At 42.8% G+C, this 23,407-nt stretch overlaps 1 protein-coding gene across 1 annotated transcript; it reads right to left on the bottom strand.

Moving 5' to 3' along the window:
• Positions 1-1,185: 1,185 nt before the first annotated feature.
• Positions 1,186-9,216, bottom strand: LOC138359306 (uncharacterized). The gene is made up of 3 exons (XM_069318442.1): positions 9,100-9,216; positions 8,565-8,776; positions 1,186-1,356 (listed from the first exon to the last, which is right to left on the bottom strand). The coding sequence occupies exons 1-3, from the start codon at positions 9,113-9,115 to the stop codon at positions 1,186-1,188; spliced, it is 399 nt and encodes a 132-aa protein (XP_069174543.1). The 5' UTR covers positions 9,116-9,216.
• Between the last annotated feature and the right edge of the window lie 14,191 nt (positions 9,217-23,407).

Consider the following 23,407-nt stretch of genomic DNA (forward strand, 5'->3'; position numbering starts at 1 on the left):
AAAGTGTTCTAAAGTTGTATACTTAACTCTCGTGTTTAGGAGAGTTGTGCCTTAAGCAGAGACACTGTGTCTTCCCATATTAACAGGGACTTGATGAAATTAACGTCTAAATGACCCCTCACTTGCTCTGGTGCTCTTGGGAGGTGTTGATCTTTGGGGGATTTAAATACTCCGAAATTACCATCTCTTTTAGGGTCTGAGCGGTGGTGCAGAGGGTTAAGGCGTACCTGTTATGCCAGTTGCTGGAAGGCTTCTGTGCTGGCTAGGGTTCGAGTCTCCTGGTGGGAAAGTGTTCTAAAGTTGTATATATATATATATATATATATATATATATATATATATATATATATATATATATATATATATATATATATATATATATATATATATAAACAGATAATTAGTGAAAACAAACAAAATTTAAATTATTTTACCTTGTACCTAGATCCACCAGGCCTGTTTGGAGCATGTTTAAGTACTTCAGAAATTTGAAAGGTCACGTCTTCCACCTTAACTTGCGGATGTGCGTTGATAGATGATTCTGTAAAATTAACAGTTATTTATATAACAAATTCTGTATAACAATAATATTCTGTAAAATTAAAAGTAATTTACACATCAGATAAAACTCTCCAGAGATGGTGATACACAACATATAAAAGACAAGTTTCAGAACAAGATATGCATTTAGGAATAAGGTTTCGTACATGTAGGTAGCACATGAGAAAAAAAGTGGAAGGTGATCAAGTTTATATTAACATGTTAACGGCTTTATTGAGGCTTTGCAAGAATGAAAAAATATTACTAATATAATCTCACCGACCAATGAATTGTACGTTGTTTAAAAGTCAATTATTTACATTATTATTATTATTTAATACTAATGATATAAAAATGCATTTTGCAATCTACTATTTATACAAGTATTAAGCACAGGATCATGAAATAAACTGCAAAATACTGTAAAGGATAAACCAATTAAGTTTACATTTTCCCATAGCTAAGTCAGTCAGTTCTACAGTACTAGCAGCAGAGAACAATTATGACCAACCTCTATTAAATGAAACAATCTTAAGAGCAAGTGATAGAAATATAATCATTTATACTTAATGTACACTTAATTTGAACTTAAAATTTTAATTTTTTAGTGAATTTTAAATAAAAAAAAATTATTTAATTTTTTTGTTACTTACTTAAAGTAACATTATATAGTTCTTGTTTTTCTAGAAATGCTAATTTCTTCTTTTGTCCTTTTAGGCTGTATAATGACCAAAGGCCGTTTGTTCCTATCTTCTTCATCATTCTTCGAACCGTAGTTGCACAACCAGACCCACATACACTGGTTAAAAGCAACACCTAAAAGCAACAACAAAAATGTAGTACACTAGTAATTTTGATATATGTATGTATGTGTGTATGTATGTATGTATGTATGTATGTATGTATGTATGTATGTATGTATGTATGTATGTATGTATGTATGTATGTATGTATGTGTGTATGTATGTGTATGTATGTGTATGTATACATATATATATATATATATATATATATATATATATATATATATATATATATATATATATATATATATATATATATATATATATATATATATATATATATATATATATATATATATATATATATATATATATATTGGTGTATACTGGCAGCAGGTTTTCTTTCAAACATGTTTCATTGAATATGACAGCATATTCTGTATTTATTATTTTCTGGTTTAGGGCTTCTATCCCTCTAACTATTTTCTTAGCATCAGGGCTTAATTGAAATAGGAGTTCTCCAAAACTCATTTTCGTACTTTTAAGGTGAAGAAAAGAAGTGATTTACTATAGAGTGTATTACACTTATTTATATAATTTGCACAACGTTTCAAACCTCCATGGTTCATTCTCAAGTGAACAGATCTTACAATACTAGTTGATTTTATACCCGCACTGGGTCAGGTGATAATACAATGAAGGTGAAAACATGGGGGGATACATAAGGGATAAATGTGAGGTGAAACTAGTATTGTAAGATCTGTTCACTTGAGAATGAACCATGGAGGTTCGAAACGTCGTGCAAATTATATAAATAAGTGTAATACACTCTATAGTAAATCACTTCTTTTCTTCACCTTAAAAGTACGAAAATGAGTTTTGGAGAACTCCTATTTCAATTAAGCCCTGATGCTAAGAAAATAGTTAGAGGGATAGAAGCCCTAAACCAGAAAATAATAAATACAGAATATGCGGTCATATTCAATGAAACATATATATATATATATATATATATATATATATATATATATATATATATATATATATATATATATATATATATATATATATATATCATAACTTATGATAAGGCATCTTATCATAAATAACATCTCAACAAAAATCACATCATTCTAGGAGGTGATTTCAATATTGACCTGGGTCTACAAAATAACCCTCTAGTTGACTATTTCCATAACAGCATGTAATCCTCTATGATAATCCCCACAATCACCAAGCACTAGACCAAAGTTCTCAAGTCAAGCCTAGCCTCGGGCCGGGCTTGGGGAGTAGAAGAACTCCCAGACCCCCATCAAGCAGATAAGTGTGTGTGTTATGAAGAGATACATCTCAACGACTAACAAAATTAGCAAGAGAAATATAGTCGTTGAAATGTAAGCCTCATCCTAACCATACACTCAAGACCTTGAGAAAGCACTCAGGAGAGTGTGAAAGACTCTGTGTTAATATTACATAATTTACAAATACGTAAGTGTTATATTTTATCCTATCCTATATAAACAAGATTATATCATTATTCTTATTATTTAGCAATTTTATCTTTTCTGCATGAACTATCAAAAAATTTTAATTAGAAAATTAGCAAATATCTGTAATATTTAAGATGAAAAAACCAGCGTTGAATGTAATGAAACGCCATTTTCTGGGTGAGACCCGGAGGCTCCCCGGAGCTTTACCGGCTGATATGCTAATGTCAGACTTTGGCATCAGCCATGTGTATGGAGTTCTAGGGCCTACCGGGGACCACGAGCCAGAACCTGGCCCCCTCAGAGAGGCAAGGGGAGCAATGGCCTATAGAAACCCCCGTGTGGTTGGAAGCATTCTATGTCTGCCATCGACCGGGTCAAGCATCCAGAAAGGTAAGCATTCCAAAACAAACCCCTATTCTGGTGAAAATTGCTACCTAAGCCGAACTAGTGAATAGAACTCTTCAACAGAAAACACGGAAACTAGTATGACGTCATACGTCACCGCGCCGCTGTCTGCGCAGCTCCCCCCTCCCCGGGAGGGGGAAGGGGGAGCCCCAGACCTCCCACGCCGGCTATCCACCCATCAGTTCTGAGGCTGGATGTCAAAACACGCGAAAAACGCCGACCGGAGGGAGGGAGGGTTGCCGGGGAGCCTCCGGGTCTCACCCAGAAAATGGCGTTTCATTACATTCAACGCTGGTTTTCTGGGGGGAGCCCCGTCGGCTCCCCGGAGCTAACTACCCACAGAGGAAGGTCAAAGGGACAAAACCGGGAGGCGGACACCACGCACCCCCCAAGGAGGCGAGACAACCGGCAGCAAACGCCAACCCAAGGCGCCACAGCCCCGAAAATCCCGGGAACAACACGAGAACCACGAGCAGCAAGGCCCCTGCACGAACACCAAAAATCCATGCCCGAAAGACTGCAAGGCCACGTCGCCCAGACGGCAGCGAGAGCAGCGAAGCCACGAACGCCACAGGCATGAGGGAAGAACACAGGCAGCTGAGCCACAAGAACACGGCTGACCACCCGGGACACAATCACCCGCGAACCGGGAGGAACAGAACCGGATCAACGCAAAACGCGCTCCGGACCCAAACGCCGTGGCACGCAAACAACAGCAGAGGGCCGCCACTGAACACAAAAACGACACACCCCCGGCCCGACCAACAAAGCACCAACAAACCCTGGACCCCTCCAGAACGCAGCAGCCCCACCCCGCGCCAGAAAAGATGGAGACTGCTGCCATCAAACAACCAAAACGCTAAAACCGAAGGAGCAAGAAAACACAGCGAACCGACCCCCAGAGGCAAAGGCCCAAAGGAAAGAGCCGACGAAAAAACACACCGGAACCGAAGGGGCACTACCAACCGAGGAGAAGACAGAGCACGCTGACCAGAGACCAGGATGGTGCAAGCGGCGCACGAACAGGCCGGAGGTGAAATGACGCACAAGACAGCTGACTAACGGTGCAGAAGCAACACCAAGACCGAAAGCAAGCTGAAGCGGCTCCGCCTGCGCCGCACGAAAAGAGGCGACAGTATGTGGCAAGACGACGGCCCCCAACCCCCACTAGAAAACCAAGCCGAGAGTAAACCAAGCCAACAAGAAGGACCCACCGAAGAAGGGACAGGAAAAGGAAGGACCGCCAAAATACCCCATACTGCCGCCAAGAAGCACGCAGGTGGGACACCTACCACGAAGCCACCCGACCACCAACCGGAGGCGAGACCACGAGGCAGAACATAAGCAGCCCCGACAAGGCCCCCCCGAGCCCAGGAAAAAGACGGAGCCGCGAGAAGATCTCGGGCGCGACCACCGAAACCCAGGCGGCACAAGGAGATGGAACGTCTGCCGAACAGAAAAACTCCGAAGCATGCAAGCCCGCCAGGAGTTCAGAAACGACGGGTCCGACGCGAGACATCGCAAGAACCCCCCCAAAAAAAATAAAACAACAACAACAACCGGCAGGGCAAGCTAGGAAAACCAAAGAAGGCGGAAGGGTCGCCGCCAGAACAGGACCCGAACCAAGGGGCCCGAACAACTGCAACAGACCAAGACAAAGAAGCACATCACAGGACACAGGCTGACCAACGCCTAAGAACACACGCAGAACATTCCTGCTGCAGAAGAGGCAGGAAGAAAGAGCAGAAGCACAAAAAAAAAAAAAAAAACCAGGAGAACAACCAGGGGTGGACAATCAGGCAGGGACAAAAACCCCACGCAATCCCCAGGCACAAAACGGCAGCAAAGCGCCACTCCACAACCGGACACAGGAACAAGGACACGCCACCGTAAAACACGGTACCAATGCTCACGTGCAGCAGCAGCAGCAACAGGCACCACTGCAACATGCAACATGTAAAAAGCAACTCCCCTCTGCAAAGGCAGAGAACGGAGCAGGCAGACCCCAGACAGGGCCAACGGAGACACGACAAAACCCTGCAGGCCCAGAAACCTGCACCAGGCGACCGACGGCGGAGAAACCCCGCTCGATACCTGCTGGATGAGGTACTGGGAGCTCTTTTACACCTCAAGCCCGGCCCAAGGTCAGGCCAGACCGGCCAGAGGATGGCCCACCAGGCAGCTGCTAGGAGCAGTCCACCGGCCCACATACCCCCACAACCAGGACGGGCCGGAACTGCCATACGAAAACAGGCCAGTGCGCCCTGGAAGTCCACGGACGAACCAGCAAGAAGGCTTATGCTCGCAAGTAGGTCGTGTAACAAGCACAGACCACTGATGGTAATACAGTGTTCCCCAAAAGTGCCAATAGCACCACTGCACTCCACTGGTACTATCCCGCAAGTTCTACCAGATAGGCGGGACCCAAGAGCCAGAGCTCAAATCCTGCAAGCACAGCCAGGAGCCTCACCAGGTGAGTACAGAACCAACCCTACAACCCCCACACCTCACAACATTAAAAAAGGAGGGTCCCCTGAACGACTGTAGCATGGGTTGGACATGCACAGGAGGGGGACAGGAAGGGGTGATAAAGGGACAGTCACTGGTGTGCGAACGGTCTCAGTCGTACAAAATTATACCTAAATAAAGACGTATATGAACACCGCCGCATCCAGCGCCCGGCCAAAAGACGCCAGACCGCAGAAACTCACCTGGCGAATGGTGGCTCGAACTTGACACGACTCAACCGTGCCCAGAAGAACTTGGGAGCACCGCCAGGTGAAGACGCCAGAGCCGGACCCGCAGGAGAACAGGGAGAGGCGAAGGAGGCGGTCCACACCCATGACACAGAAAACCGCGGTGTCCTCCCCACAACTGGTAACCAGGACACCCCTGGCGCAAAGGGGCACATACCGCAGCCAGGGAGAAGAACGAGAGGCGAAGCACTGTAGCAAAAAAGGGCGCAAAACCCCAGCACTGAACCATCGCCCAGACCAAAACAAACTCCACGGCGCATGCGCATAACACGCTGGCCGAACCGCACACCCTCCCTGCGGGAAGGCGCCAGCCAGGACTATTGCACGAGAAAAAGAGCCAAAAGAGGAAGCAGGAACAAGAAAACCGGCCAAAGAAGCAAAGAGCCCAAAAAAAGGGAACCCAAACGGGCGACAAGTAGCCCAAACGGGCGACAAGTAGCCCAAACGGCCGACAAGTAGCCCAAACGGCCGACAAGTAGCCCAACCGGGCGACAAGTAGCCCAACCGGGCGACAAGTAGCCCAACCGGGCGACAAGTAGCCCAACAGGGCGACAAGTACTAGGAGCCGACAGACGTTCCAATAATGCGGGAAGTAGCGAAAAACCTTCCCGTACCCTCGAGAACACAGAAGCCAACACTAGTCCCGAAGGCACACGAAGGCGCAGGCGCACCCGAGATCAAAAGTCACGCAGAACCCCATCGAACGGGGAAACATGACAAAAACACCGTCCCAAAAAGCGGGGGAGGAAACATCCACCCACAGGACGGAACCAACCGACTCAAAGGCCAAGGAACCGAGCCCGGGGAGGGGCCGACGTCCAACAGCACGTACGGCGAGTGGGGAGGAAAAACCCCACTCCGCGTAACCACAAGCCCCGCCTAGAGGGGGATAAAACCCCCCACGGGGTCTAACGGGGCCAAGGCCCCCCAAGTCAGCCCCTCCCCAGCCCCGGGAACCTACACGACAGGCCCCGGGGCCGAGCCGTTCCCCCAAAGCCCCGGCCGTACCAGAAAACCGGGGCAGCCGTGAAAACACTAAGGAAGGGAGCCCACTGGCAGACTCATACAACACGGCTGGAGGAACAGGCCCAAATGCCCCCGTCACTACCCCGGAAGGGGAATTCCCCGAGACTGCCCGAGTCTCAACACCACCAAACACCCCGCCCTGAACCTACAGACGGTAAGGAACCGGATGCAGGCAGGAAGGGTGAACCAGGGGAAAAACGAAATACAACGGGGCAGCCCCGGGGCTCCCGGGGAGGAAACCACGAGAACGTTGCCACCACCAAGGCTCAAGTGCAACGCCCCTGCTGCCCGCACCCGCTTTGTTAGCACAACTGGGTAACCGAGCCACAACGAGCAACCAAACTCGCAGGACACCGGGTCGAAGGTGTCACCGACCCCACAGGCAGCAGACGGAGGCAAAACAGAGAGTCACCCAGAGACAAAAGGTGAGAGCAACCCTCAAACTCGCTGGAAGCGAGGGGGGGGCTCTGGGGTCACATCCATCGGACCCGCGCGCCCCCAGGGGTTTCCCAGGGTCCCGAGCGTTTACTTTAAGAGGACTCGCGCTCAGGTAATCCCAGGCAGGGTACTGCTAACCGGCACCCAAGCTACCAAACAACTTTCTAAGAGCTGAACCCCCGGGACGTGTACACTCACGGGGACCTAGCAGGGGGTACCACCAGAAATACTCAGAACACAAGGGACACAAGGGGCAAGAACGAAGGCAGACCCCCCCACCAGGTATATAAACAAAAGAAAAAGAAAACCCCGCAAGAGGACAGCGTACCCAAGCGGAACAGAGCTGGCCGCTATGATTGGTAAAGACAAGCTGCACAGTACCCCGCGCCCCACCAGTGCAAACACTGCCCCTTACTCTAAGGCGAACAAGGGAGACAGAACACCCGAGCACACAAAGAGCGGCCGAAAACCAAGCGGTAAACGGCCAAGCAGGGGCAGGACCCAAGGAACTTGTGGAAGGTGGCCCCAAGCCCCAAGGGCAGTACTTACAGGGCACCTAGGGAAGGGAACCCTAGGCGCATGCAGCCCGAGTACTGAAGAATCACACCCGGCTCACGCACCACCTAGAAAACAGACACCACACTCTAGGTACAGTGCTGAAACAACCACTGGAGCCGGAGCACATAACCATTGCCTATAGCATCAGCCGAAGAACTGATGGGTGGATAGCCGGCGTGGGAGGTCTGGGGCTCCCCCTTCCCCCTCCCGGGGAGGGGGGAGCTGCGCAGACAGCGGCGCGGTGACGTATGACGTCATACTAGTTTCCGTGTTTTCTGTTGAAGAGTTCTATTCACTAGTTCGGCTTAGGTAGCAATTTTCACCAGAATAGGGGTTTGTTTTGGAATGCTTACCTTTCTGGATGCTTGACCCGGTCGATGGCAGACATAGAATGCTTCCAACCACACGGGGGTTTCTATAGGCCATTGCTCCCCTTGCCTCTCTGAGGGGGCCAGGTTCTGGCTCGTGGTCCCCGGTAGGCCCTAGAACTCCATACACATGACTGATGCCAAAGTCTGACATTAGCATATCAGCCGGTAAAGCTCCGGGGAGCCGACGGGGCTCCCCCCAGAAATTGAAGGAAACATTACTGTTAAAATACCACTTACAAATTTTGTTCTGAAACTCGATTCCGCTAACTTCCTATTGAGAACATTAAGATCACCTTCTGCAGCAATAGGATTTGGTATTAGATCTTCTATGATCTTGTCTGTTTCTTTTGTAGTCAAAGTTGCTTTCAATATCTTCACATCACTTTTCAGTTCATTCACATCACTTTTCAGTTCATTCACTTCAGTGTATATGGCCTGCAACATGTTACCTGGAAATTTATACAGTATATAGAAAGTGTACATGCTATTATATTACATATCTTGAATGTACATTTAAAATAAAAGCATTATAAAGTATATTTTAAAATAACTGACACTGAGAAAGCACCCAAAAAGTAGGCTATGACTGATGTGATAGATAATGGGATAATTTCTTAGTAATTATGAAACTGCTTATATAATTGGAAGCAAATTCAGCAATCTAACCTGCTCAGTTTGCAGTCTACTTGAACATGAAACTTATGCCTATCACCCATAGGGTACATATAGGTTATAGGCTACATAATAAATTAATTAAACTTTCAAAACTTACTCATATTCTGCATCATTTCTTTCAAACTCCCATCGTTCTTGTCTGGTGACTTTGGGTCGAATAAATTCCTTGACCTTGGAGTCCTAACGACTGAAGTACTTGGCGTGACCAGCTCATTGTCTTTAAGATTGCAAGATTTAGCTATTAAAATCTAACTACTGTACTGTATAATCAACAAATTTCATGAGCTTTTACTACTGCATACTAATATTATAAGTTATACTATATGTCTACATCACATTTAAACTACCCAACATCAGAAAGAGGGTGAGCCAACATCAGAGAGGGGGGGGGGGTTATCATGGGAGAGAGGAGGGCCAACATGAGAAGAGAAGAAAAAAGAAAAGAAAGAAATAAATAAAGAAAAAGAAAAGAAAGAAATAAATAAAGAAAAAGAAAGATAGAGAGACATACAGAGACAGACAGACACATACACACAGAATAAGAAGAGGTGACAGAACAAAATTAACAAAACAAATTTCAACATGAGAAAAGGGAGGTCAACATGAGAGAGAGAATGAGGGTCAACATGAGAGAGTGGGTCAACATGATATATATTTTAAATAATTACTTATTACCTTCATGAAGAAATACTGATGGCGTTGAAGGTGTATTGTGAAGTGTAGTCTTCACTGGAGACGGCTTTTGTAGGACTGTTCTATTAGCTGAAAAGGAGTTAATTAACTTAAGGTAAGGGACAAATTAACACGTAAGGTAAAGGTAAGATAAAGGACAAATTAACACGTAAGGGACAAACAAAAAGAAAAGTAATAACAAACCTGCTTGTTTCTAGTGACTAGATCAAAGGAAAACCAAAATTTCCCTGAACTGTGACAAGTGAAAAGCACCTGCTAGAAAAAGTGGGAAAAGTTCACTAGACCCCATATGCACATAAAAGAATAATATACTTAATATTAAACAATTAGAAATAAACACATATTTCTATACAGAAATTCCAGATAAGCATAAAAATTACTCAAAGCTTCTAGTACTTCCAGAAGGAATTAAAAAAAAAAAAAACAAACAGCAAGAACTAAGTTTAGAGCAGTTTTTAGTTTTTTTTAAACCAAAAGCATAAATAACCAAACAAAGGAAGCATGGTTAAATATCAATTTAGAACTTTTAATGTTATTTACTACTAATCCTTACATTCACTTAATATACCAGAATAATATGGTATTTGCGGAGGACTTATTTCTTTTGAAGGTGTATTCTCATATGAAGATGGCGAACACTTCTTCTTGGATTGAGACGAGTGATGATTGCCTGAAATTATTCAAATTGCTTAATGTATTGAATGGCATTTTTCAAGTTGCAAATTTTTTTTAAATTACTGTAGTAGGTTATCAATGCTTACGTTTGTTATTCTCGGAATTCTCTTCTTCATATTTGAAGCATGGTTTCCTTTTTCGTTGTCGAGGATAGCCCATATCGTCTTCAGTTTCGACATTTGAAGTGTCTTCCGCAGCTAAGCATCTTCGTTTTGCAACGTCAAAATCATCTGTAATAATTGAATATAATTAGTAATATATCAGCGAGATATATATTTATCGTTACCTAGTAGAGTAGTGAACACTAAGAAATAACTTAAATCAGCTTCCTAAAGAGATGTTTAATAAAACGACGTACATGATTTGGAACTTATAACTGGGGCACAAAAGTCTTAAGTAGCTATGAGGAAACCCATCTTGTGATTAAAATAAAATTATAATGCTGTTTTTGTCTGCAGTGTTAAAGTTATGGTGAATGAATGAATAGGTGTCTTGTATCTTAAATCTTAATAATTATAAATTTAATACCTACCAGTTGTTGATAGGATTGTTGATACGACATGCACTCGCCAATTTGTCGTGTCTGGCTTTTCGTGCTTTTGGGCACTAACTGTATGCCTGCTCCGTGGCCACCAGCACAATATGGTTTCCTGAAAAGTCAAAATAAACTGTTACATGCTAATTTTAGCACTAATTTGGAATATTTTTAAAGCAACTCAATATATGCAATTTTTTAGTTTCAAAGTAATGCTTACATCATCAGATTTTTCAATCCAGGTTGTGGAGATGATAACCACACTACGATCATTGAAGCCTACCACTGCATACCGCTTTTCAGATGTCATCTACAAAATTGAAAAATCTTATTAAGGGTTGTTCTCCCCAAAAAAAGAAATTAGCATAAAGTTGGTAATAGATTTACTTGATTATGTCAATCATAGATTAGCCACATTTGTAAATGATTTTCGGTTGGTATAAACAGTAGCTGCCATGTATGGACTAAAAGGCTTAATACAGTTTTATCTCTTAATGTGCTCTCAAAATATTAATAATTTTCATGAAATACAGGGTAATGGGATTTTTAAACAGGTAAATATTGGTCAAAAGATAATAGCTTTAATAAAAAACAAAATTGTGAATCTCATTAACTTACAATATTAGTTCAAACTATTATTAAAGCATGGATACAGTATTTAAATACGTACTTGTCATAAGTCATGTAGTATTGACAGAAAAGTATTTGCGCTTTCTGTCTCGATCATCATACCTGTGCGGTTCAGTTTTCTTGCTGGAATCACCTTCATGGATGAATTCCTAGTAAGAACCTTAAATGCTCCAATTAATTTGGAGTTACAAGGTTTCTCAAAGAGAGGTATACTTCTCGAATATACCCTGCAAAGGAACATGCTGTCTCCATTTTCATCGGTGTCACTGACAGTGTCCAAAACTTGGCAGCAAGTTTCATTATTCAGCAAATAGGCATTGTTTGGTGCCTTGGTATATATTTTATGTTCTGTATTTGGTGTATAAATCCTTTGAGCATGCTGCATCTCTTTCAGCCTCTTTGCAATTTGAACAAGAGGGTTTTTACTTGATCGAACCATATTCTTAACCTGCTGCAGGTAATTTTCAAATGGAAATGCTGAACATCTGTCCAAACTACCAAACTCTTTGGCATCAGAGGATATGTGTGTTAGGCAGTGTACATTGTACACTAAAAAATCCTTACCATACAGCTCACGAGCCTTTAACACAAAGTACAGCAAAAGATCATGTGCATATTGGCTGTAATTTAACTGAATCAATTTAGGTGATACAAGAATAGAAATGGCTACACTCAGAGTCAGGAAATGGTCATACAATTCTTTGGGTAAGATTCCCTTCAGTACAATCTTACCGGTGTAGAGAAGGAGTTGCCTGTATTCAGTCGCTTTCCATCTATCAACCTCTGAAAGACTTCGAGGTTTACGTGCAAAGTGCATAGGCACAAATTGTGTTAGTTGAATTAGACGCTGACTAATTTCATCAACTTGGCGAGCACATAATTTTACGTTTTTATTTCGTATCCAGGCAAGAAGTAACCTTTTCATAACCCCAAGACATATCTGATGCATATAGTCTATGGGAAAAGTACTCACCATATTTATATTTAAGTCACAGAATGGTGATCTACCATGGTGATGTTGAGAATTAGATTGATTACGAAAATCTTCATCTGTTCTGAGTTGTAAATTTTTCACTTGTTGATAAGTCATTCTTCCATTCCAAACACCCTCTTGGGTACATCTATCACACCCAAAGTAGCCAGAGTGGAGTTTGATTGCCTTCACCATTGCTTTTGCTGGGGCATCACATATGACTCCTTTTAGTTTTACTGGCAATGTTTTGTCATCATTTTTAAATCCATAGTGCATAATTTTTTTCAAATCCTGAATGAATTCATTTAAAAAATCTAAATCACTAGGTTTAGAGCTTCCGTATGTGAGGACTACTGGGAAAACTCTTATAGGTTTGACATTATTGATAGCACAAAGAACAGGCCATAAACTTTCATTTTTACTTCTAAATATTGGCAAACCATCAATGTTGCAAATTAAAGATATTTCTGCCAAATCTCTTATTGTTGATTTAGGATACAGCCTTAAAGTTTTCAACATTGCCTCCTCTAACCCCAAGTAGATATACATCATGCCTGATTTAGTCTCAGTAGGTATATGTTTAACTGTATTCAGTAACGAACGAGCTGTTTTTGGCAAGTCAGCATGTCCCTGTTTTCTCAATTTTTTTAATAAATTATCAATGGCATTGTGTGTTATGCCATATTTATTAACCCATACTAACAATACATCTGATAATGATTTATCATCCTCATCACCACTGCTCTCTGACTCTGATGATATTGGGTCATGCTCATCAATCATGTCCCAAGTCCAATCTCTCTCTCTCTGACTTTCAAGAGATGATGAGTCTTCATTGGCTCCACAACCAATATTAGGTTCTGAATTAGATGACAAAGCAGCATGGTCATCGTCTATGCTGTTTGTTGTAACATTGGCCAAAGGATCCTGATTCAACAACTGAATCTCAACCTCATCACTATTTTCATTTTTGCCATGCTGGGACGCCTGTTCTTTTAGGCGTCGCTTTTTGGCCCGTGACATACGCTGCCATCTTGTGTGGTATTCTCTTCTTTTTTCTATAATGTGTGCATACATTCTGAAGGAGAAAGGCCAAGTGCTACATTACCAATTACTATTACAAGATTATTAGTAAAGTACTGTACTGCAAAAAGCAAATAAAATGGGGTAAACTAAACTTTGAAAACAAATAATAATTAAAACAGGTAAATTAGTAAAATAACAAAGGCTTAAGCAGACATGACTCTGCTTAAGCCATGTAAAGCAGACAGATAAGATGGCAATATATAAGGGGAAAAAATTAAAAAGCTTGGATATAAAACTAATTGAGATCAAAAGCATAAATTACTAAAGTAGGGGAAAAAATAACAAATGACTTCATAAAAAAATTATCCAATTGCCAACAGCAACTTGGTAGTACGAGTCTAAGAAACAAACAAAATTTAAATGCTGTTATCTGCAATGAAACAATACATACTATTGCACGTACCGAAACATTGATGAATGTAAAAAATAGAGAACTATTTGCTGAATGTCCCATAAATGGATTTAAACTATTTTACACAAAGAGGGGGGAGAAGCCATGTATGTTAGGGAATATTTGAAATGTAGTCTCGAAAAGTACACAACTGTGATAGGAAAATTAGGTCACATGGAGGAGTGGGTCTGTATACTATGGAAGACCTTGTATGCTCGGAGCTCCTTAACATTACAAATGAGGTGGTAGAGGTATTGGGATTAAAAATAGAGAAAATAAATTTAGTGATTATTCTAATATACAAACCGCCAGATGCAACGGCCGAGGAATTCACAGAACAGATAAACAAAATGGAGAACTCGATACCTCATATTATCTTCCTAGGTGACTTCAACTTGCCTAGTCTAAGATGGAGAATAGCAAACAATAATATTATACCAGGAAATTTATCGAGACCTAACCACTCAGCTTCCTGGCAATACGTTAGTAATGAATAAATATGATATATTTACTCATTATAATGTTGGTGCTGAATGTACAACACGAAAAAACATAATTTTAATATGAAAAAGTATCTTTTTATAAAGAAATTAGACGAAAATAAAGAGCTGGTGACGCCAAATCAAGTCGACGATCCAAGCGTCGGTTAGGTTAAGTTAGGTCAACCTAACCTAACATATTATATTTATTCATTACTAACGTATTGCCAGGAAGCTTTGTGAAGCTTGTGTAGCTTGTGGTAGCTTGTGGTAATTAGACGGACCCTCATTTTAACAGAAACTTGGCTAAGTAAAGACTATACCCAACTCTACAACTTAGCTGGTTATAAAGGCATTCATAATTGCAGGCCTAGTAAAAAAGGTGTTATACCAAAACAGATGCAGAACTAGGAAACAGGATTTCTTCAACAGAAATTTTGAAATTGTTCACAATTTTTGTTAGACCAAAGTTGGAGTATGCAGCAGTTGTATGGTGCCCATATCTTAAGAAGCATATCAACAAACTGGAAACGGTGCAGAGACATGCCACTAACTGGCATTAACTAAATGCCAAAAAATATGCCAAATATACTACATAAATATATATACTACACATGCACAATAATTGTCCTGGGTCCAATGTCCTGGGATCTCTGATATTCATAATATATATATAGGGCCATCAACACACCTCCAGCTAGGGCCACCAACACACCTCCAGGGCCATCAACACGCCTCCAGGGCCATCAACACAACACCACCATCAACACACCTCCAGCCAGGGCCACCAACACACCTCCAGGGCCACCAACACACCTCCAGGGCCACCAACACACCTCCAGGGCCACCAACACACCTCCAGGGCCATCAACACGCCTCCAGGGCCATCAACACAACACCACCATCAACACACCTCCAGCCAGGGCCACCAACACACCTCCAGGGCCACCAACACACCTCCAGGGCCACCAACACACCTCCAGGGCCACCAACACACCTCCAGGGCCATCAACACACCTCCAGGGCCACCAACACACCTCCAGGGCCATCAACACACCTCCAGGGCCACCAACACACCTCCAGGGCCACCAACACACCTCCAGGGCCACCAACACACCTCCAGGGCCATCAACACACCTCCAGGGCCACCAACACACCTCCAGGGCCATCAACACGCCTCCAGGGCCATCAACACACCTTCAGGGCCACCAACACACCTCCAGGGCCATCAACACACCTCCAGGGCCACCAACACACCTCCAGGGCCACCAACACACCTCCAGGGCCATCAACACGCCTCCAGGGCCACCAACACACCTCCAGGGCCATCAACACACCTCCAGGGCCATCAACACACCTCCAGGGCCACCAACACACCTCCAGGGCCACCAACACACCTCCAGGGCCACCAACACACCTCCAGGGCCACCAACATACCTCCAGGGCCACCAACACACCTCCAGGGCCACCAACACACCTCCAGGGCCACCAACACGCCTCCAGGGCCATCAACACGCCTCCAGGGCCACCAACACACCTCCAGGGCCATCAACACACCTCCAGGGCCACCAACACACCTCCAGGGCCACCAACACACCTCCAGGGCCACCAACACACCTCCAGGGCCATCAACACACCTCCAGGGCCACCAACACGCCTCCAGGGCCATCAACACGCCTCCAGGGCCATCAACACACCTTCAGGGCCACCAACACACCTCCAGGGCCATCAACACACCTCCAGGGCCACCAACACACCTCCAGGGCCACCAACACGCCTCCAGGGCCATCAACACGCCTCCAGGGCCACCAACACACCTCCAGGGCCATCAACACACCTCCAGGGCCATCAACACACCTCCAGGGCCATCAACACACCTCCAGGGCCACCAACACACCTCCAGGGCCACCAACACACCTCCAGGGCCACCAACACACCTCCAGGGCCATCAACACGCCTCCAGGGCCACCAACACACCTCCAGGGCCACCAACACACCTCCAGGGCCATCAACACACCTCCAGGGCCACCAACACACCTCCAGGGCCACCAACACACCTCCAGGGCCACCAACACACCTCCAGGGCCATCAACACACCTCCAGGGCCACCAACACACCTCCAGGGCCACCAACACACCTCCAGGGCCACCAACACACCTCCAGGGCCACCAACACACCTCCAGGGCCACCAACACGCCTCCAGGGCCACCAACACACCTCCAGGGCCACCAACACACCTCCAGGGCCATCAACACACCTCCAGGGCCACCAACACACCTCCAGGGCCATCAACACACCTCCAGGGCCACCAACACACCTCCAGGGCCACCAACACACCTCCAGGGCCACCAACACACCTCCAGGGCCACCAACACACCTCCAGGGCCACCAACACACCTCCAGGGCCACCAACACACCTCCAGGGCCATCAACACACCTCCAGGGCCACCAACACACCTCCAGGGCCATCAACACACCTCCAGGGCCACCAACACACCTCCAGGGCCACCAACACACCTCCAGGGCCACCAACACACCTCCAGGGCCACCAACACACCTCCAGGGCCACCAACACACCTCCAGGGCCACCAACACACCTCCAGGGCCATCAACTCAACACCACCATCAACACACCTCCAGCCAGGGCCATCAACACAACACCATCAACACACCTCCAGCCAGGGCCATCAACACAACACCACCATCAACACACCATCCAGCCTACCACCACAAGCTTATATATATACTACACATGTCTAAGAGCAAATAAAAGCAAACAGTTACCTTAACTATTGAAGATGCAGCAGGATTTTGTGGATAAGCCAACAGCAGTCCCTCTCGACACGGTTTTAAAATGGCGGCGACTACCACAACATGCAACGAGCCTAAAGAATGTCCAGCGCTAGCATTATCTAAACGCTATTATATATTATCAAGCAATACGGAAATCTAAAATAAAAAAAATGATACAAATAATTGTATTAAATATTTATTTGCAATTACAATACCTCGGGAATATATTTTTGCGTTAGCAAAACATATTAAGTTCGTATTTAGTTTAACTCATTTAAATTCTTTACAAATAATAACCTGATTTTACCTGATGGCCACTAACATTAATGTTTTATGTTGATACATTTCATACCCTTATTATTTCAATTTCTTTCTTTATTATGCACCCCATACCCATCCCGTGGGCGGTGGTGTAAAGGATTACAGAGGCACATAATGGGTTCAGGAACTGAACTCTCTAGTTTGTTTAGCTAAGCAAATAACAATTTTTGACGCTACTTACAAAATTATTAATGTTATATATGTACACACTCTCATACATACATGTACATATATATATATACGTATACATATATACATACACATACATATTTATAATCACCCACACAAATACACACATCAATAATCTCTGTGTCACTTATTTTATACATGTTCTTGTAGAACATTCTATTGCGAACACATTGGGCGCTGCCCAATAAACTCGCCCCTCGGGGCAAAATTTTTTTTTTTTTTATTCTTGGTGGAACATAAAATGGCCGCCTGTGTTTTTGCTGTCGTCAGATGGCGCTGTGACGTCACAGGTGAGGGAAGCACGTACTGCGCATTAATGCCTCGATCCCTCGTTATTTATTTATTTTATTTATTTATATATATACAAGAACGTACATTGGGGGTTAAGAGACAACATAGAGCTTAAGTTAGAATTATAATCTTGTAAAACCACTAGCTTGCATATATAGCGTTTCGGGCAAGTCCTTAAACTAATCTTTGAGCAAATTCTTAAACAGAGTTTTAGAGAAATAATTAAATGTAAAATTGATAAAAAGTGTTTAACAGGTACATTACAGCTTTACTTTACAAGTACAGATGATTTTAAGTAGGATAATTACAGTAAAATTGTCAAAAAATTGTTTACAGGTGCGATGCAAGAATTTTCGACACAAAAGCAGATCAGAACTATACACAATAATGAACAAGGAATCCTAAGTACAATTAGGAAAACATCTCAGGGTTATACATTGGATTACTGAAGCACAATATGAGGATCATTACAAATAGTAATGCAGTAGAATATGCACTCATATTCTATTATTAAGTTAATATTAAGTTCCTTCCTCATGTTAAGTATCTTTGTGGTACTAGGGACATCCAAGGATTATCTTCAAGGCTTCGTTCTGCAAGTTTTCAAGCCCTTTAAGCTTTCTTTCAGTCATCAAGGCAAGCAGAGATGCAACGTAATCCACTACCTCCTTTATGAACTGGCGTTACTCTTGCGTTTTTAAGGATATCAGGGAAGGTATGACACTCAAGGGATTTGTTGAACAGCAGAGCTATAGGTGGCGCAAGGGCATGGGAGGCGCTCTTGTATACAATGGATGGGATTTCACTGATGTTCCCAGCTTTGGTTTTTAGTGAGTGTATGATGGACACAACATCTGACGGGCTGACTGGTGAGAGGAGAAGAGAGTTTGGATAGCTGCCTGAGAGATATGTGTTGATATGTGTCTGAGTCTGTGGGATTTTACTTGCAAGGTTAGCACCAATCGATGAAAAGAAGCTATTAAATTCATTCGCCATTTCTAAGTCAGATGACAGTGTAAGGCCATCCTTAGAGAGTGTTATCTGGTTGTGGGAGTGTTGTTTAGTTCCCAGGATGTTAGAGATGGTATTCCATGTGCTTTTCATGTTGCCTTTTGCTTCTTTGAATCTAGTCTCATAGTATGAAAGTTTTGCTTTTCTTATGATACTGGTAAGCACTGACGAGTACCTTTTAACTACTTCCATTGGAATTAGGCCACTCCTAAATTTCTTTTCGTATTCATGTTTTTTGTTGATTGATTTAATTATGCCACTTGTGAGCCACGGGTTATTTTTTCTTTTATCAGTTACTTGTTTGGTAAGGAGGGGACAGTGAGTGTTGTAGAGGCTTAGAGTTTTGTAGAGAAAGAGGTTAGTTGATGAGTTTATATCCTGTGAATTATTAAATTCAGATTCCCAGTTAATATTGTGAAGTGCATTAGAGAGATTGCCTAAAGCTGATTCACTATGTAGCCTGAATGAAAGTTTTTTGGTTTCTGGTGGTGATGTGTCAATGTTTGCTATGAGGAAAGTAGGATAGTGGTCAGTTGTTCTGTCATAAATTACCCCAGATGTAAGGGGAGCTGTTATATTAGTCCATAGGTGATCCAGGGTAGTGGCAGATGTTTGAGTGACTCGGGTGGGCTTGGTGATTGTGGGGATTAGCATACAGGAGTGCATGCTGTTACAGAAATAGTCAACTTGAGGGTTGTTTTCAACATTCAATAAAGAAATTCTGGAGGGCTTCTGTGCAAGGGTTAGGATGAGCTAGCCTAAGCATTTTTATACCAATTTGACAGTTATTTTCAGTAACACGATAAACAACGCTCGGAATATTAAGTTCCTTTCTCATATTAAGTATCTTTGTGGTACGAGGGCACCCAAGGATTATCCTCACGGCTTCGTTCTGCAATTTTTCAAGCCCTCCAAGCTTTCTTTCAGGATGCCTTAAAGTTAGTTTAGTTCATTTATTATGCACCCCATACCCATCTTGTGGGCAGTAGTGGAAAGGGTTGCAGAGGCACATAATGGGCTCAGGGACTGAACCCCACAATTCATTTAGCTAAGCAAGTTACAATCTTGATGAGCTAGTTACAAAATTCAGTATAAGTCGTCACATCAACAATGGGTTCGAGATCGATCACAAGTACAGTTTCTAAATTAAGCAACTGACATATGTGGAGAGCTAGTGTCACAATTGATATGTTTGTCCTGCACACCGCCCCTCATCCAGTGGGCAGCGGTGGATAGGTTACAATCACTTTGTTACTACTTACAGTTAGCAAACTGGGGATATTTGGCTAAAATTTCTGGTACCAGATAATTTTGAATGCAATATTGACACATCGTTGGTACATTGGTTATAAAATTTTCTCTGAATTCACTATCACATAGTGACGGAGGGTGTGCGAATAATTTTGTTGACAGTTAACATTTGGTCAGGTCTACATCGGCAGATAATGAGAATTCCCAGAAATACTTGTAACCGAGTCTAAGCCGAGCAGTAGTAACATCTAGAAGTCTGCTGATTTTATTGGATGAACCATAGATGTGTCGCTCCTCTTGCATAATAGTATTGAATGAAAGTTAATCTCCCCAAACAATTTCGCGTTTTGGGCAAGTTACCCCTCCACTCTCTCCATTTTTTTTGGACATTCCCTGGTAGTGTGCGGAAATACTGAAAAGTGTATACTCTTTTCAACTTTGTCACCTTAATTCTCGTCCTATGTCTTTCATTTTGGTATCAATGCGTTCGCAATAGAATTCCCAACAGAACTATGTGCATATAATGTCAAAGACAGCAGCGCGCTCCACCCGCCGACAAGATGAATGTAGGCCAAGGGTACCAGAAAAAGAAAGCTGAGCGTGATAATACTGAAAAGTGTATACCCTTTTCAACTTTGTTACCTCAATTCTCATCCTAGGTTTTTCAATTTAGCATCAATGTGTTCGCAATAGAATTCTCTACAGGACTAAAGGCATATAAACTCCAAAAGCCCGGCTTACCATCCGCAACAAACAGAGAAAGCGAGAGCGTGTTACCAGGGAGCGCACAAGAGCGATAAAATGTATACACTCTTTTCATTCTGGTCACCTCAATTGTCATCCTAGGTCTTTCATTTTGGTATCAATGTGTTCGCAATAGAATTTCCAACCGGAATTTATGCATGAAATGTCAAAAACAGCAGCGTGCTCCACCCGCTGACGTGATGAAAGCACGGCGGACCATCCACACAAAACAGAGAAAGTGAGAGAAAGTAACCTGGGAGCACTCTAGTGCAATGTAATGTGAACACTCTTTTCACTTTGGTTACCTCAATTCTCGTCATATGTCTTTCATTTTGGTATCAATGTGTTCGCAATTGTATCTGCTGGCATTTTACCCTTTGCTTGGATCTGAAGGGTTTTAGGCTCACCACGATGCAATCTGATAGTACCACACGTGTATATACCTATCTTCAAGCAGCAATTCACTCATTCAAACCGACTTATAATAGTTATCCATATATAAATGGTAATCTTTGTTCTACCTGTTAACCTGTCATATGAAGAAAGATTGTCAAAGCTTATATTACATTCTCTAGAAAAGCAAAGAATTAGGAGTGACATATGGTAGAGGTGCACAATGGGATGAATGGACATAACAAAGGGGACATTAATGGGGTATTAAAAGTAGCAACACAAGACAGAACTCGAAACAAAGTGTAAAAATTGGAAAAATTTAGATTTAGGAAAGAACTGCATGAGTAAATACACTGGGTTTGTACCTTAAGGTTCATGTATGCAATATTACAGAGTTCCAGTTAACTCCCATGCATGCAATTAATTTATGTTATGTTTATGTTTTTTATGTTAAAATGTTTTTGTTGATTTGTTTGTATATTTTCATAAGTAAAGCATGCTTACCGTCTTATTCCAAGTTTTATGATAACTTTACAATGTTTAAAACATAAAGTTCAATATATATTCTGGTTTTCATACAGGAATTATACGTTAATATAACATCATAATAACGTAATGATGTCGTGTAAATAACGTTATACTGACGTCATATAAATGTTATATTTATGTTATAAGAACGTAAATTGGATAGCTTTACAGAAAGTAAACAAAAAAAACTAAATGTTGACTGAAAATTATTTATTCTTAAATATAAAGCATGAAAACATTATAATACCATAGCATTTACTATTATTTTTAAATTTTTACATAAATCTTAAAAAACTGTGTCTCAAGAATATATGTTTTTAGTTATATCCTTTGGTTTTAAGAATGTCAGATATACGTATTTATGTCAAAAGTTACAGTATTACCTTTGTGGAACCATTTAAAAACGTCCACAAACGTTCTGTGTTTGCTGGGTATAGACAATGTGACATCATTTAACTTGAGTGGGAGGTCAATTTCACCCTGAACTTTTACTTTATTTCCTGAAACACCAGTTAGAAAAGGAATGGGTGACTGTTTTACTGTAGTAGGGTGCTTACTTGCAATGTCTCTAAGAGCTGAAGGCTTGACAATATTAATTTTTGCACCTGAGTCAAGAAAAACTTTTAAAACTCTACCATGTACAATGGCTGAGACTAGGGGACCATCACTTGAGACTGGAAAAGTTACTACTTGTGACTTATGTTGTCTGGGATATCTGCGTCTCATCTGGGTCAAATTCACTGTGGTTCTGTCAACATCTACAACTGGGCTAGAGTCAGTGTCCTCTGTCAAATGTCCAAATCTATTTTGGGTAGCTACTGAATACACAGGGAGGGCACTAGGACTGGCTAGCTTGAATTGGTTAGCGGATGGCCTTGGGGGTTTCCCGACGACATGGAGTGAACATTCTGAACTCCAGAATTCTGTGACCGAGTATTATAATTCGAAGTTGCATTATAGCTGGGCTGGGAGTTGTAATTACGCGAGTTCTGATAATGTCTTGGATGCTGTGCGCCTCGCCAAGACTGACTGTGGAAGTTACGAGGTGGGGATGTCCTTTTCTTAGCTCTACAATCTGCAGTGTGGTGACCAACTTGTTTATGGTACTTGCAATATGGGAGCCTAGAATGATTAGATTGACGAGGGAACCGAGAGAATTGTCTAGGTGGTGATGATCTAGGGGCGGACCAACAGTCCCTTGCGAGGTGGTTACTCTTACCACAATGCCAACATGAGGGAATGGATGGTTGTGGACTATGGCGTCTCGGCAACTTATGAGGAGGCGAATTTGACTGGGGGCTACGAGCATGGGTACGGTTCTGCGACCAAGAGTTTTGAGAGTTTGTGGGAGGATGCTGAGAGCTTGTTACTACATTTACGGTATCAGAGGGTAGCAACAGTTGACCACTTTGGGGAGCTAGT

Source organism: Procambarus clarkii, chromosome 90, assembly GCF_040958095.1.
Source record: "Procambarus clarkii isolate CNS0578487 chromosome 90, FALCON_Pclarkii_2.0, whole genome shotgun sequence".
In the NCBI taxonomy this organism is placed as follows: domain Eukaryota; kingdom Metazoa; phylum Arthropoda; class Malacostraca; order Decapoda; family Cambaridae; genus Procambarus; species Procambarus clarkii.

Excerpts from the sequence above, each read along its gene's own strand:
- LOC138359306 (XM_069318442.1), bottom strand. Across the intron at positions 1,357-8,564 it reads CGAGTTTCAGAACAAAATTT|GTGTTGCTTTTAACCAGTGT; the intron begins GTAAGTGGTATT and ends TGTTGCTTTTAG.